The 17,627-nt window shown below is 36.9% G+C and overlaps 1 protein-coding gene and 1 long non-coding RNA gene across 4 annotated transcripts in view; one reads left to right on the plus strand and one right to left on the minus strand.

Moving 5' to 3' along the window:
- Positions 1–421: 421 nt before the first annotated feature.
- On the plus strand, positions 422–17,586 carry LOC141782319 (uncharacterized). Its single transcript, XR_012597098.1, has 6 exons — positions 422–1,232; positions 2,176–2,280; positions 3,788–3,888; positions 7,291–7,395; positions 13,412–13,596; positions 17,373–17,586. It is a non-coding gene; the product is annotated as an uncharacterized LOC141782319 (long non-coding RNA).
- The window catches only part of plekhm3 (pleckstrin homology domain containing, family M, member 3), a 53,055-nt gene continuing 44,506 nt past the window's right edge, over positions 9,079–17,627 (minus strand). For all 3 annotated transcript variants that reach the window (XM_074658497.1, XM_074658495.1, XM_074658498.1), the window contains exon 8: positions 9,079–13,570. In XM_074658497.1, the coding sequence (XP_074514598.1) occupies positions 13,408–13,570 (163 nt within the window). In that variant the 3' untranslated portion in view covers positions 9,079–13,407. The remainder of the gene's footprint in view (positions 13,571–17,627) is intronic.

Raw genomic sequence — 17,627 nt, forward strand, 5'->3', positions numbered from 1 at the left:
ACTACATCAAAATAATTGGAAAAATCTGTGGTGCTCAATAACTGATCGTATGACTCTGCTGTCCACACACCGCCATATCCCACATCGGACAAAGGTCACAACGCTCTCTGGGGGACAAAGGTCTCAAAGGGTGTGTTTGTGTGTGTGTGTGTGCGTGTGTGTATGTGTGTGTTTGTGCTCAACATATCAGCCGAGAAAAGTCTTTCTCAGTCTGATTTACCTTCACTCGGGTTACTTTGACAAATGAAAGCAAACATCGAGGAGTTCATGCGTAAAGCCTGGACGGCATCAATCTCATGTTTACACACACACACACACACACACACACACACACACACACACATATGTGTGATTACTTGTGGTGATTTTCCCAGCTGTAAGTGAGAACACACGGAGACCTGCATCACTAGCGATCAGGTAACTACAAGGTACACACACACACACACACACACAAATCTGTATTTCTATACCAGTGAGGACCCTCATTGACATAATGAATAACCTCGCCTGTTACCATAACCTACTAGTTTTAACCCAGACCCTCAAACAGACATTCGAAGAAGACCAGAACACCAGAAACAAACTACTCGAACCTGTCCTCACTACAAAGGTCTAAAACTCAAACTGGTCCACACAAAGATGGAAGTACAAAAGCACACATACAGTACGCTGCTGGGCAACAAGTAAAAACTCCTTTTATTAATCATCAATATACTTTGTTCATTTTATCAAAGATTAAGATATATTTAAAAATGATTGAGGACAGAAATGCAGAATAAACATTTCTGGAGCTCTTGTCATCACGTCAGATGTTTTAAAGGAGCTACCAGGAGTTTCTCAACCGTGGCATTAGCTACAGCATCAGCTGTTGGCTCAGCTGATGCTGATTTTCAATGTGAATTCTTACTGTACTAAAAATTGAACTACAGTTTGATCAAATTCATGTAAACCTTGACAACTTGTTGGAGTCACTTAGAGAATTTTAGGAGCTCAAAATGGGCCAGAAAAGGTTGAGAAACTCTGATTTGAAAGAGAGAATTGCACTCCTTCGGATTCACTATCAACTTTTTTTTTAGTATCAAAATCGATGCAGCAGAACCAGAGATATTGTTTTTTCTTTTACTCACGCATTCTCCCTGTCTGCCTACATTACCCATAATGCAACTCAACCACAGACAGCTGTGGTAGACGAGCAATGTGGCCTGAGCAGGGATGAGGAGCTGAATACAGAGGTCTGCTCACTTCTTTCTAACTCCATACCTCCAGATTTTTTTCAGTTTCATATTTGTAGTCTTCAGTCTACTTCAGAGTGTATTTTGTAGGCAATTCACCATTTTTACAACTGTAGCTATCAGCCGACTCTCTTTTTTTCTCTTTGTCGTCAATCAGCTTTGGGTTTTTGCAATTTTTGCATCATTTTTAATTCTCATGGTTTTGTCTTTGGCTACAGTACCACTTCTGTGAGCAAATCCGTATCTATTTTCTTACGCTTTTATTTTGTAGTTGACAGAGAGGACACATACAAATCAGTGTCCATGTGTGACTTTGATTTGATTGTAATGTTTCTGCCTCTAAACCTCTCTTTGTGTTCAGTCTGCACACACCTTTAGACTATTTACTTACAAATGATGCAGACTTTACTACAGAACATTTTTTTTGGTCCAAAACCTACAGTAGATTGTGTGTCAGCCTCTTTCATGTCAGCGCTGCATGAAAATCAACATGCAGAGACTTGGAGCTTGTTTGAGTGAGTGTGATCCGTCACAGTGAACAAACATCACGCCTGTTTCGTTACTGTTGTCTCAGACTTTTTTTTTTTTAACATCAATCTGTATTTGTATTGTCTGGCTGTATTAAGTCTCTGCAAGTTGATCTTAATGTGATGGTGAAATGAATGGAAACCAACAGCTGCCTGGAAGGGAAGAAAAACACATTAGAACATACAGTCAAGTGCCATAACTGTGATATATAGTGAATGAGGGTACGTTAACATTTAAAGCTGTACGTTTCTGCAAGTAGAGGTGTTGTGGTCTTTATTAGGATTTTCGTCAAGGACAGGACACAACGAGTCAGTCAAATGTTTTCAGCTTAATGTGCTGATTCATATGTTTTACAAAACTCCAGCATACGGATGGTCAAGTAACATTTTTATTGCATCCCTTGTATCATCTATAGGAAGAAGAACCCTAATCGTTTCTGCCAAGGTGAAAAAGTGTGCCAAATCAAGGTCTTTTGCACCAGAGGTGTCTCAGACCAACACCTCCTGTCTCAGACCAACAGGTAAAAGTGACTGTTTAACTTTTGCAAGAAAAAGTAACGCAGCCTTCTGCAGTAAAATGAATAGTTGAAATGTTGAACAATGAAACACACTCTTGCTCAATTTAATAAACTCAGCTACACTTCTTTTGCTACAGCAATACATGTAGCTTATGATGTCGGAAGCTAAAATTTAGTAGTCCGGCTGGTAGTCATGTAAATGACATTACAGTCCGCTGCTTCTCTGGACAAAACAAGGTCCATTTAGTCACTGTTCTAGAGCTTTCAACCATAGCACATGATCTTCATCAGCAGATTAAAGCTGCAGTTGGTTAAAATGGAGCAAATGTGATTTTAAAAAATAAGTTATTTTTATAAAACGGTCACTATATCCTGACGGTAGTGCATGAGACGGGTAATCTGGAAAAAAATCCTGTTCTTCTGTGTCCTCTGGTGCTTCTAATGGCATCGGCAAGATTTCACAATATGAGCTAGAGTCTGCCGTCTCTGAGCAGCTGTCAATCACTCACAAACTCCAATCAAACGGTCAAACTAGGCAGCGCTGATCAAATATGAATCAATATTCTGTTACTGTAATGCCTATTTCCCGCCTCAAATGTTTTCAGAATCATCTTGTAGTGTACTGTTTAGCTGTAAAATGAGAGTTTGTGACCCGGAAGCCATGTTGAGATCTGTTGAGGAAATACCAAACACCGCCCACCAGCCAGAGCACAGCTAATAGGAACGCTTTCTCTCTCTGAAATGACCTGTGATTGGCCAAAGTCTCCCGTCACAGGCTAGATTTTTTTAAAGTCTGAAAACAGAGCCATGAGGAGGAGCAGAAGTCTAGCTATCTCTCAGAACACTTGAATTACAATATGCTGAAAGGTTATTATGGAATTTTTGCCCAATGATGACAAAAATATACTGCCTTCTGCTGCTTTAACTTTTTTTTCTAAGCACTTTAGACCTGCAATAACTGATTTGGCATCTTTTAGCTTTGTCTTTAATCTCCAAACATCTCCGGAGGGAAATATCTGTCTCTTTAGCTGTTAGCTGTTGAACAGAGTGGAGCATTTAAGTCGCTAAATTTGTCTGTTTGCTGCTGAGAGGTATAGTGTACAGTGGGGGTTTTAGAGCTTTTTCACTGTAAACAACGCTATGAGAGCAGTGACAGTGAGCCAAAACAGTAACGTTGTGGGCCAGACAGATAAGCAATGAGCTGAAACTCACCGTAATGCTCTGTAAAGCCAAGGGGAGCTGCAGATTCAGGTGATAATTCTTTATTGGATTCATCACTATGATGGACCCCTTTCACATTGTAATTTGATATATTATTATAAAAATATTGATTATTGTCGCTTTAAGGACTTCTAGTCCATGATGTCATGAAACTCAGCTCAAAATGACATGGTATACAAGTGTCTCCTTGTCAATAAATGTGCAACTTCTAGAAGAGCTAAAGAGGGGCATGTAAGTAGTGTATTTAACTCTGTTATGATGAAGAAGATGTTTTGATTTGTTTTTACAGTAAATCTAGTTCTCCGTTGGAATCTATTGTAACTGCTGTGAATCCAAGCGGACTAAAGCTGAGGGAGCAAGACCCAAACGTTTCAGAGCCACCTACAAGGGGTCAGTGTGAATTTTGACACCTGATTTTGATTTAGTTTTAGTCTTTTGAAGAATATGTATATTAGTTTTAGTCTAATTTTAGTCATACATTTCTGTTAGTTTTGGTCTCTGTGTGTGTTTGCACTTGTTTTAACAGTAAAATGACATTTGAGGCACTGAATTGTTAATCAGCACAAAAACTAAACGACCGTCAGTGGAGTTGTTGTCCGTCAAAGCCTTTTTGAAACAACATCTGTTCCTGTGTGGTTTCATTTCTCCTCCCTGTCGGCTCATACAGGTGTCTGCACAAAGCCTCAGTCCTGCTGTGTGTACACACACACACACACGCACACACGTCTCTCTGTTGATAACACAGTGACAAATGTTTAATTGTAATTGATTTAATCACTCATTAATCATTCCCTGTTATCAGTCCTATTTGGATTTTAGTTTATTGTTTTGAGTTTTATTTTTTTCTAACAATGGTGGAGCTGCAGTATATTGACATCAGTGATAAGTGAGCTCAGTTTGGTTTCAGTTCTTCCACGAACGTAATCAGGTACCATTCTGTCCAATGATTTAAAGGCCAATCAGTCATTTTTATATTCCTCTACATGCTACAGGTGTTTTTACATAACCGATAACTTTTGATTTAGTTGTTTCAAATCATGAAGCACCATACTAAGAAAAGTGGAAAAACAAAACAAAAAAATATTCTTGTCCGTTTGTATTGACATTATTTTGTACATCTTCATATACCGGCACAGACATAGCAATCAGTCAATTAAGTCAAAATAGTGATGATTAGTTTTCTGTTGACAGATTATCCTGTGAGCAGAATCTTAGAGGAGCTTATATCATACAATTACACATATATTTTTTAAGGCTGATTCAGATTCAGATAAATATTTTACTATTTATAAACAAAATCTAAATAAATTAAATTAAAGTATGATTACATATGTGCAAATGTAGAGAAACTATGTAGGGAGGTTATAATAGAGATCATATGATTGAACAGTTAAATGAACAAATAAAACATGAAATTGCATGATTTATCTTAAATACTCAGAAAAATTGTACAGAGTTCGTTTGGTAGCCAGTCAGTCAGACTTTTTTTGAGGTTGCTGTGGTTCTGCTTGGGGGATTTGGATTCATGACCTGAGTATTTTTAAAAGTCCTGGGTATGACCGCCTGCGAACTTAGAAAAAACTAATTTATCCTGATTTTGGCTTCAATGATTCCCTGTTTGGACTGCGTTAAAGCCTGGTGAAGGAAGTTGTTTTATTCTTAATTGCAAACAGATTTTAGTAAGGATTCGAGTTGGGAAAAAAAACAGTGGATCTACCCTTTAACACTGACAAAAGCACTCAGACAATCTGCTCGGCTCAAACCTGCTGAAAGCTTGGACGTGGCTAAACGAGCCTCTGAACAACCGGGTCACTGGGAACATTGGGGCCCTGCCAGCTTTTGTGTAGCAGCTCCCTAAATGTCAGGGCGGGGGGGCACTGCGTGTGTGTGTGTGTGTGTGTCAGAGCCATACACCCTCCTCTCATGTTGGGAGAGCAGAGGCCCAGTCCTTCACTCCCCTGTGACCGTTGTCCACCTCCCCCCCTCCTCCTCTCTTTTTCTTTCCTCCGTCCTCTTTTTCTCCTTAAACTGTCTTTTGTTTTCATTTTCGTTGGCATTTCTGCTCCGTCGTTGTTCGGGTCCTAAATGAGTCTTGACTGGCCCGCGGGCCATTGGAGAAGCACAAAGGACTTCGTTCTACTCGCTACAGTTGATCCATTGTGGGCGTCCCACAATGCACTAATTGGCGATGACAATTAAGCGTGGTCGACACTCAGCTTCAATTTGCCCGCTGCTCGACATACATCACAGGCGAATGATTCAGCTCCCTGCTCTCTCAGACAATATGCATATTCACTCAGGCAGGTTTACATGCACCTTGTATCCACATGAATCTGTTTTTTTCCTCTCAGCTCAGTTTGAGGCTGAGCTCATAACCTGACAAGCAGCCACAAGCTGACACGTTATCGTGTGTCATCTCAGCAAAAGTTCGAGCTAGTTTGGAAGTCCATTCTTGACCCCTTGGAACCAGTAGTTGTCAAAACAATCTCACCACAAAGTCCATTTTAGTGGCTGTTCTGGAGCGTCTTTAAATTATATCATATGTTCTTCTTCACCAGATGGAGTTTAGCCTAGTTATTATGAAATTATAGTGGAATGGAAATGTTAAAATTTCCATTTGAATATCTGGGTTGGCATGCTATCAGCTCTGTGAGGCTTTGAGCGAAATGCTAATTCTAAAATGCTGATGTTTAGCAGGTAAAATGTTCACCATCTTAGTTTAATGTGTCAGTGTGCTAACATTTACTAACTAGCACTAAACACAAGTCCAGCTGAGGCTGATGGGAATGTCATTAGTTTAGTCATGGACCAAAGTATTGGACGAATTGAAAGTTTGACCTGATGATGGCGCTAGAAGAAAAGTCAGAGGATCAGCAAAGTTGTTATAATGCATCCTGAGGGCGATATTAATGTGTGTACTAAGATTCATGGCAATCCATGTAATAATTGCTGAGACACTTCATTCAACACCACAAATGTCAGCTTCATGGTGGCATTATTAGAGAATCACCAAAGTCATTAAGATTCATCCTATTGGGACAATGAATGTATGTACAGAATTACATCGTAATCCATTAAATAGTTGTGAAGATACTTCAGCCTAAATTACCTTCCCATACCACTAAACTGCATAACCAAAATACCTTTTGAGGGAAACGTATTTTCTCCCGGATTGCAGTCGCAGTTTTAATCAGTTTTTAACACGTGATTAACGTTGTAAATGGAAACAAAACAAAAACGAAAATGCAACAAAACTACTTGGTTAGGTTTAGTAAAAAAAACATCATGGTTTGGCTTAAAATGACTACGACATTGAAACCAAACCAAACCAAAATGCAACATAATTTAGTTAGGTTTAGGCAACAAAACTACTAGGTTAGGCTTTGTAAAAAAAAAAAAAATAAATTCATGGTTTGGCTTAAAATTACTTATAAACTAAACAAAAATGCAAGAATTGACTACGTTATTTGTTAATCAACACTATTAACCATGAAAGGGACACTTGAACTTCCTGGAAAAGTTGATCTTCAGTAACTACAAGTCCAGCGAATAAAGTCATCCTACATATTTAAACAATCCTTTCTGTGTCCCATCAGATGTACCTGCTTTTCTCTTCATAACTAATCAGCCATCATGCTTTTTAAGACTGATCCCTCACTGTTTAATGATCTGCCCCAAACTCTTGTTTCAACAGGAGATGCTTCATATCAAGGAAGAAATAATACCGTTTCATGGGACTTTTTAACGTACCTGTGCATCTGTGATTCTAACACACTTTTCCTTTTGTTCCAGATCTGTAAACTGAGAGCCAAGGATGCTTCTACAAGACCTGCTGTTGTGTTCTGTGTTGCTGGGTGGCGTGGACGGCAACGGCAACGTGAAGCAATGAATGTAGAGGTAAGTAATTCGCTCTCTTTCAGTTATGGTAGGGATTTGTCTACCTGGGAATGACGCGTCTGGTTTGTTCCAATTCACGAAACAATCTCACCCCAATGCCCGTTATTAGCTGTTCTGGGACCTTTGACCCGAACATTAGATCTTCTTCAGCAGATGGAGTTTGCCATAGAATTGTAGATGGTCACATTTACATTTTTCGGAGCATTTTAAGGACTTCCTGTCCATGTTGAAGTTTAAATTGGTCACGTCTAGGTGGTTAGCCACAAGTTGCGAAAAACGTGCGAGAACTCTGGCGAGACTCGCTGCCCGACGATCTACTTCTAACCATGACCATTTGAGGTCAATGCCTAACCTCAACCATCTCGTGAGAGTTTCGCAACTTGTTATATTGAGATTTAAAGTTGATTTCCATCTGCTGACGAGGATTGTGTTGTGTTGTGTTCTTTCGCGGATTGTTGTGATTGTCACCTTGAATTCATAACAATCCAGTTTTATGGCAAAAAAATTAAAATGCTTAAACAGTATTTAAAACTTTCCAAGTCCTTCCTGCTGCACAATCCACTTCTGTTCATTCATATGCTCAGTATGGTGTCGATATTAAATACTGTACACAGCTTCCATTTGTAGCTGACGCTGTTAGCTCACCAATGCAAGCCAACACTACTAGCTTAATGATCATTTAACAAAATTAAACCCAGTAGTGCAGCCGCCATTTTGGACTGAAAACACCAATGAGTCCATAGCCATGGATGTATAAAGGGACGTCTGTAAATCAGAGGATACATTTTTTTTTTAGGTAAATCAACTTTCCAGTACGAACACTTAAATAGCCCTTTTTTAAATAGTTATTAATTAAATCATAAATGAACTAATAATAATAAATGAACTAATCACACTCATATGACATATCCGGTTCTGCCAGCTTCCTGCTAGCTGTATGCCGCTGTAATTATGGATATATTGGCTGTAATTCACCACTTTTATTATCTTCTAATACACCCATGGGCTGTATGCTGTCAGCCTGTATCGTGGTGGATGTATTAACATCTCTGTTCCCAAACAACCGGCTATCGGCCAGTAGCTAGTAGCGCTAGTAGCATTACATAAACGGGATGTAATGTAGTTGTAGGCTATTTACTAACACGCAGGGCAAAAGCACAGGACACAACCTCTTATACATCCATGGGCTGTGGTCTATTGGACATCGATTTTGGCGATTCCTTGACATGAAAAAGATTGAGATTGAACTTCCATTCATGTCCATCGCCGACTTTATGCTCCTCTGGGAGGCGGCTGAGCAAAAAAGTTTAATAAATAATAATAAGTGAGTAAATAGTTATAATAGTATGCATATTTATAATTTATAATGTTTGTATTGTTCAACATAGGCCATTTCGGAGACATTAAATATGACAATAGAATAGAAATAATTTTGTTTTACTTTTGTACGGCACTTTGTAGACGGACGTTTTACTGGCGTACAGGAGTCGCTTTCAGTCCAAAATGGCGGAGGCGTAGCTTTGCTGCTGTGCAATGACATTGCAATGGAACGAACAATTGACTTTCACTTCTTAGCAATACGTTCTTTAGAAGGAATAGAAGAGCCGCAGGAGTTAAAGGAAGTCAAACCCAAATGTCCTCAGGACAACAATATGAGCATTTGTCCACACAGGATTCAAACACTTTTACTATTAAGAAGTTTGTCTTTATTGGCATCAGTGGCTAGCGGACAAATCTGAACAAAACCAGAAAGGAGGATTAAATCTGAAAATCAGCTCCCTGTATTTGCATAAGAAGTTTGGCTGCAATGAAAAGAAACGATCATAAAAAAACAGACCAATAACTTAAAAAGTGCAAAAGAGAGAAGAGATTTCAGTCCAGTTATTCTACTTAAATACTGTATAACATATTCTTCTCAAAACACGTCAAGTAAAACATACTGCGATGATCGTAATGTGCCTGCAACACAAACAATATTTCAAGTCGTGTGACAACCTGTAAATAAATACAGTTCAAATATACTCCTGGTTTTGTCTAAACTGGGTTTTGTCACTACAGGGAAAAGATAACAGAGGCTTAGCAGGTTAACAGGTAAACATCATTCACAACAGGTTGTTCATACTTATGATTCCAGATGGAAAAGAAAATTGGCAAAATTGTAAGAAGGACAGTTAAAAAAAAAACAATTTAACACAAACAACACTTCCAAGTTGTACGAATGAACAGACATACAAACATACTGCATAAAACAAGCCAATGAATAAATAATACTTTTAAAGTGATCAAATGCACAAGTCTACAAGTCAGCTACTGTAACTACATAGAGGCAGACTACAGGGGGGGGGGGGTAATTTGTGCTCACAAATTAGTAATTCATGCTCTGGAATAAGCATCAATATTCTGTAGAGATAGAAACTATTTGTCCCTCACAGTTCACAGTTTGGTAAAGTATGTTATGGTTCGGTATGCGACTTTTCTTCAGTCAATTTGGAGGTAAAACTGATACTATATAGATTCAGATTTTGCCTTAAATATATTTTACAAGTTAACATTGCTTAAAAAAGACACATTTTATCACAGTAATTTGTACTCTCACATTAGTAATCTGTGATAGGAGTACTGCTATCTGAAATATTTAAAGCGTAATAAGCGTAAAGCTTTTAATTTAGGCTAGGTTGAGGTTTGATTATTTTTTCAGTCATCTACTTCCGTGTGTGTCATGTGTTGCAAGTAGATATGTAATGCCCAGTCGGTAATGAATGACATAAAGCTCAACTATAGCTTTGGATTGCGGGTTGAGTTTGGGTGTTCGGGTCTAAAATTTAGCAGAACCAGTCTGGTTCAGCCAGGTTAGCGCTCCGTTTTAGGCCTGTGCAGAACTCTTATCTGTGTGCACAAATAAAAAACAATAAATAAATAAATAATGATCCATGAAACCTGCTGGGCTCCATAGTACACACATGAACAGCATGATTTAAAAAAACAAACAAAAAAACAGCACCCAAATTAAAAAAAATAAATAAAAATTCACAGTCAACATATACTATATTTCAACCAAAGGCTTTAAAACCCTTTCATCTGTTTTTATGCAACAGGCACAATCAGTCAACAATAACAAATATTTCATTTTTAATATCACCTGTTTGACCTTAGAAACTAAATAAAAACAAAAGAAATGACACATTAGTGCACTTTTCCTGCCATATTTTAAACTACACAGGGTTATTTAGTTTTTAGTCTACAGTATCCTACATGCTTCATAAACATGAATAACTGTCAGTCTGATATATCAAAAATACATATTCACGAATAAACCCACTGCTGATTACAGCAGATTGTTCACACTTACATAAATTCCCTTCAGAGTTAACATGTTTTATGGCTCAAACAAGTTGGACAAACAGGATAAAGACAGATGAACAAAGAAATAACACAAAATAAAATAAAATCATTCTGACATCAGACTTCAGTTTATCAGAAAAGAAAACAAGTAGCAGGAAGAAATAGCAGCTATGTTTCCATCCAAATTATTACAAATTCTGGCAACTTTAAAGCTGTAATCCATGACTTTATGAAGCCCCAAAAAAGTTTACAATTTCTGATTGGAGCAACACTGTATTTTGTTTGTAGAAAAAAAAACTAACTGTTAAAAATGTAATTTGCATGATTAGCCTCATCAATAGTTTTAGATCCACCAAAAACATGAACTGATTCTGAAACAACAATTTGCAAACTTTTTGCAAAATCTTGAAAATGATTTTCTGTTTTTCTCCTTGTTGATTTTGTTTTTGGGCACTCATCAAGTTGACTTTATCGGCTACAAACCTAATGTTTATTATTCCAACATTAAACATTATTCCAAACGGTACAATTTGCCATAAAACAGGATGGGAACACAGCTGGTGCTGCAGTGTTAAAACATAAATGTAAAGTGTCTCCAGACCTTTATACATGACAGCAGTGAGTTATAAAGGCCATCTAGGTTGCATAGAGATACTAAAAGCTAAAGCTGCTATCGTTGATAGATTCTGCATGAATAAAGCCCAACAGGAAGGAGAATCAGAGGAAGAGAGGAGGAAAGGAAAGGCAACAATGAAAGAATAAGTTACAGTAGATTATTGCCTCTGTTATTTTACAGTTAGACTGACGGAGGGAAGAAAATGTGCTCAGACAGACAGACAGACTGACAGAGTCCCTTTTTAAATTGAAGTCTGTTTACAATTTACATCAAAAGAACAGTGATTTAAAATGAGTGAGTTGAAAAACATCTTTCATTCCACAGCTACTAGTTAAATAACTCAGTTTAAGGAAAAGGAGAATGAGATCTGATAAAAGATGGATTTCTATACTTCAATCACGGCTATCATTTATTACTTGTATTGTTATTATTATTGGGTAAAACATCTCAATCTAATGGTTCCAGTTACATCCCAAATGTAATCAAATACTCCTAAGACTTGAATATCACTGTAAAACTTGGATTTAGTCAGTTACAGTGGATTTCATTGGCCACAAGTTGTCACGGTTAGAAAGAAAATTATAAAAACCTTCACAGAAACTTATGATACCGTCCCTGCATCATAATCCACTTTCCCGCTGTTGAGCCATATGTTCCAAACACTGATATTTTCCTAAATATGTGTCCAAATTCACTGGAAATTTTGTCAAGCTTGTGTGTCTGGAATGACCAGTAACAGTACTTTACTGGGGTTTTAACTTTTTATCTTTATGATAATCACATGCAGTTTGGGGCAAGTCATAGTCAAGTCAGCACACTGACACACTGACAGCTGTTGTTGCCTGTTGGGCTGCAGTTTACCATGTTATGATTCGAGCATATTTTTATGCCAAATGCAGTACCTGTGAGGGTTTCTGGACAATATTTGTCATTGTGTTGTGTTATTAATTGATTTCCATTAATACATATATACATACATTTGCATTAAGCAAGCATATTTGCCCACTACCATGTTGATAAGAATATTAAATACTTGACAAATCTCCCTTTAAGGTACATTCTGAACAGATAAAAAAATGTGATTAATTTGTGATTACTTGGGGATAACTATGGACAATCATGCGATTAAATATTTTAATTGATTTACAGCCATAGTATGTAGTAATATTACGGCAAACATAATAGTAGGTTTGGAACATAGTGAGCATGCAGACGGACAATGAAATAGTGGATGATGCTGCAGGAGTGGTTTGAGAAGCTTCTATTGATATTCTGAAAACTGATTAAAGGGCAGGTTCACAAGTCTGTCTTACAACAATCCTCACATACCCTTATGTACATTGAAAATGTTTTTGTGTGCTGCAATCATTCCTCCTGATCATACTGGCCATTAGTCTGAGTTAGACAAATCAAGTGGAAATATTTCAAATTTAGAGACTTTTTCAGTACAAAATTCCCTTTTTGGTTCCCCAGACAGTGTGTCCTTGCTGAGCTGAGGGATAGTAACACAAATAGTACATTTTATACTAAACTGACTGTTACTTCTTTCTGTCACAAACTGTGACTGAAAATACCAACTTAATTTGACTAAGACTGCTGAAGCCTCATCCATTGACTAATGGTTTCATCACTGAACTTGTGCTTGGAAGATGGTTAGAATATACCACCAAAATGTTCCAACTATTAGTTTGACTGTCTCCAGTTTATCAGCTGTGATTTGGAATACGTGAGAGCAGTGATGTGGTAAAGAGATGAAGACGGGCTGAGAATGACCTTGACGTGTGATGTTTGACTACAAAATACAAGCCTGTGAAGCCTGGTGCAGCAGTTCTTCAGTTAGTTTGCTCCCTGCTCTTAACAGTAGGGCAAAGAGGGCTAAGCTCAGATGTGTGTGTTAGCTGGTACACACGCATAAACACAAACCTGACGACGCATCAGGCGCTCTGAAATTTGTCACAGAATTTGTCCTGTGGTCACACACGAATCCGAAAAACAGGCACTTTGTCCAGCGTCATGGCCTGGCAGCACCCTAATTGTTACTGCATTTGTGCGTCTCAGGTGTCTTGGTAGGGCAGGTGAAAGCACCCGGGGCTGTCGTCGTCAGGTGACCAGAAGGAGGACGGCATCTTGTGGTGGAGTTCTCGGCGAACGCAGCGAGGACACGGCTGAGCTTTCTGTCGACACTCCGTGTGGAACACGGCGCCGCAGCCGTCACACCTGCAAACACAAAGATCAACACACAGGTCAGTAATCAAGCTATTTTTTTTTTAGAAGACATCGTGTTACTTTTCGTTGACCTTTTTATTCCACGACAAAAACGAAACAAAAAAAACCCTTGCATGTAAGAATGTTGACATTGACAGACTCTGCAAAGTCCAAAATACATTTTATGATACTTTTTAGAATACCGGTAATTTATTCCTACAATATCCATGCATGTAAAATACGGTATCTAAATCTATCTTTAAGTATTAAACACTCCCCCCTTGCAGTGTTAATTACATCAACGAAAACTATGATGCAATGTGTGCATTTGTGTCTACAATTTAATTTCGTAAACTATGGAGAAAAATATACCTTAACCTTTTTCTCACAACAAAAACTCCTCCACGAGGGCTCCATGACTGTGAGAGTTTGTAAACAGATGTTTTGATATAGTTTTGCTGTTGTTAAACGCGGCCCTCATTTAATTCAGTTTGACTTTTCTCAGTTTTGATTCTCTGTTCAGCGTGGAGGCAGGCAAGAAAAACAAAGTTCTTTTCAAGAATTCAAGGTAACACAAGGAAAGTAATTGATTTACAAATGGTCATTTTGGTGGTGAAGTATTAAACACTTCTCACGTCTTTGTCAACATAAATCTATGAAGAAATATATTCGCCTACGACCTTTTCACAACGAAAACTTTGACGCAATGTATTTTATTTTGTCATTTCCGCCGTGATACAATTCCATATCGTAAACTATGAAGAAAAATATTTGTCGATGACCTTTTTTTTTCATGACGAAAACAATATTAAGAATAAACAAAGAGTAAGATTGAAAATTAAAACTTTGATGCAATGTATTACATTTTCAGTGGATCACAATTCAATATTACACTAGTGTTCATTTCATTCATTCAACAAAGAAATACATTCGTTGACACCCTTTTTTCACACAACAAAAACAATACTGAAATAACTTACAATTAAGCATGTTCAAAGATAAGTTATGTACCGTATTTTGCAGAATCTTTCAAACTTTGTCATCTAAAAGTATGAAGAAAAATATTCGTTGACTACCTTTTGATTCATGACGAAAACTAAATAAAAAGTTGATATAATTTGTCACTAGATAAAAAGTAAACGATGATGTGAAAGACGGGACAAATGAACTAATTACTGTTTTAATGCAAAGTTTATTCAACAGTCTGCACGCATCTGACAGACTGATAATTATCCCTTAAGTATGGTACTGAAGGCTGTTTACAACCAGTTATTGCTAATTACCCGTACCGTCAGTGTATGATTAACAAAGTCAACAGCTCCGCTCAGTTCCAGTAAGAACAGTAAATACATCAGTTAAGACTTCACACTTCCTTCACAAGTCATAAAACAGAACTGTGCAAGGAAGGTGTGTATGTGTGTAAATGATAGTACAGACTGAGTGTCAGTGTTTCTTCTAGGAATCGGGCTCTGGACTGTGTTAGATGTCCTTGTCGGAAATAACCATCCACATGCCAACCAGTGTCACGAACAAACTGCAGAGCCCCAGTGAGAGCACTTGCTCACGTACTCGTAATCTTATTGCTTAAGTGGCATCCATTTAGACATACTGTACTTTGTTTTTTTATGACCTTTTTCGACATACTATACTATGACTTCTTTTCGACATACTATAGTATGACTTTTTTTTTAAATTTCCACATACTATACTATGACTTTTTTGTATGTTTTTCGACATACTATAGTGTGACTTTTTTTTACTATACTATTATTATACTTTTTGACATATTTACTATGACTTACAAAAAAAAGTCATAGTATAGTATGTCGAAAACATTTAAAAAAGTTATAGTATGTCGAAAAAATAAAAAAGTCATAGTATAGTATGTAGTGGAGAGGAGGTCGTGCTGCTCTGGTTCTACCTATATGGCGTGGAGAGGAGGTTGTGTTGCTAAGGCTCTATCTGGTTGGCGTGGAGAGGAGGTCGTGTTGCCCTGGCTCTATCTGTTCGGCGTCAAGAGGGGGTCGTGTTGCTTTGGCTCTATCTGTTTGGCGATGCCTGGAAGCTGCTTGACATCCTCCTGGATCCACCTTCTCACTTATATTCACATTATACATATTCATTTTTGTCATGGATTGTCTATGTTGTATTTTCATTATGTTGTTACTCTGTACACACGACATCTATTGCACGTCTGTCCATCCTGGAAGGGGGATCCCTTCTCTGTTGCTTTTACTGAGGTTTCTTCTATTCATTCTCCCTGCTAAAAGTGTTTTTTTTTGGTTAAGTTTTTCCTTATCCGATGTGAGGGTTGCACTGTCAAGGATAGAGGGTGTCGTATCCTGTACAGATTGTAAAGCCCCTCCGAGGCAAATTTGTGATTTGTGATTTTGGGCTATACAAATAAAATTGACATGAATTAACTTGACTATCGAATTTTTTTTTTAAATGTCATAGTATAGTATGTCGTAAAAATGTCAGTGTAGTATTTAAAAAAAAAAAGTCATATTATAGCATGTCGAAAAAAAGTTAGTTATTTATGTCATAAAAAATATAAAAAGTCATAGTATAATATTTATAAAAAAAGGCGTAGTATAATTTGTCTGAAAAAAAGTCATAGTATAGTATGTCGAAAAAAATTTAAGTCAGTTTAGCATGTCGAAAAAACAAGTCATATAATATGCCTAAAAAAAAGTCAAAGTATAGTATGTCTAACAAAATAAAAAAAAAATAGTATAGTATGACGAAAAAATAAAAATAAAAAAGTCATAGTATAGTATGTGAAAAAAAAGTCACAGTATAGCGTATCGAAAAAAAATTAAGTCATACTATAGTGTCGGAAATTAAAAAAAAAAAAGACAGTATAGTATGTCGAAAATATACAAAAAATCATACTAGTGTCGAGAAAAATACAAAAAAGTCATAGTAAAATATGTAAATTTTTTTTAAAAGTCATTGTATTGTATGTTGAAAAAAGGTAGTATGCAAAAAAATTTCATAGTATAGTGTGTTGAAAAAAAGTCATAGAATAGTATGTGGTAAAAAATAAAAAAAATAATATAGTATGTCCAAATAATTTTAAATAAGTCATACTATAGCATGTCGTAAAAACGTCACAGCATAGTATATCGAAAACATTTTAAAGTCCTACAATAGTATGTCGAAAGAAATAGAGAAAAGTCATGTCGAAAAAATGTCAGTGTAGTATGCCGAAAATATTAACAAAAGTAATAGTATAGTATTTGAAAAAAAGCTTATATTATAGCATTTCGGAAAGAAAAGTCACAGTATAGTATATTGAAAAAATTTTTAAAAGACATAATAGTGTGTCGAAAAAAATTATAAAAGATCATAGTATAGTGTGTCGAAATTATTTTAAAAAGTCATAGTATAGTATGTCGAAAAAAAAGTCACAGTATAGCGTATCGAAAAAAAATGTAAAAGTCATACTATAGTATGTCGAAAAAAGTCATAACAAAGTCATAGTACAGTATTTCGAGGAAAGTCATAAAAATGTCAGCATATTATGTTGACAAAGACTCTCTGGGTCTCAAATTTAAATTGGTCCTCAAAGACAGAAGAACATGAGCAAACATTCAGTTACAAAGCATGTTGAAACAGATACTAAACCTGAGGGCCTGGAACAGAAATAAATCTAGCTACTAGCTCAGGCAGTGACATTAATGCTACACTTTATGTCCTCTCACTCCCGCCAGTTTCCCTATGGCTCTGTACTACTGGGTATTATAAAAGGAGTTCATTCAGCATGTCAGTCTCAAGAGAAATATTTTTCATACAGGTGCTTTGCTTTTAGGTACGCTCTCAATGCAATGTTCTTGTTTCAACTCATCGCCTTCTGAAGAACCTCTCCAGATGCTTCTGCAGAACAGGATTTCTCAAGGTAAACTTAACATGAGGCAAATTTTGGACCAACACAATGATTCAATCTTGGAATAGTCCACTCAAGTTAAAAATGTTTAAATTTGAGGGAAAGAAATGTTGCTTATAAGGCGTTTGACTCCACTTCATCAACATACAGACATGAGAGGAAAAAGAAGAACATTTAAAT

Source organism: Sebastes fasciatus, chromosome 14, assembly GCF_043250625.1.
Source record: "Sebastes fasciatus isolate fSebFas1 chromosome 14, fSebFas1.pri, whole genome shotgun sequence".
Lineage (NCBI taxonomy): Eukaryota > Metazoa > Chordata > Actinopteri > Perciformes > Sebastidae > Sebastes > Sebastes fasciatus.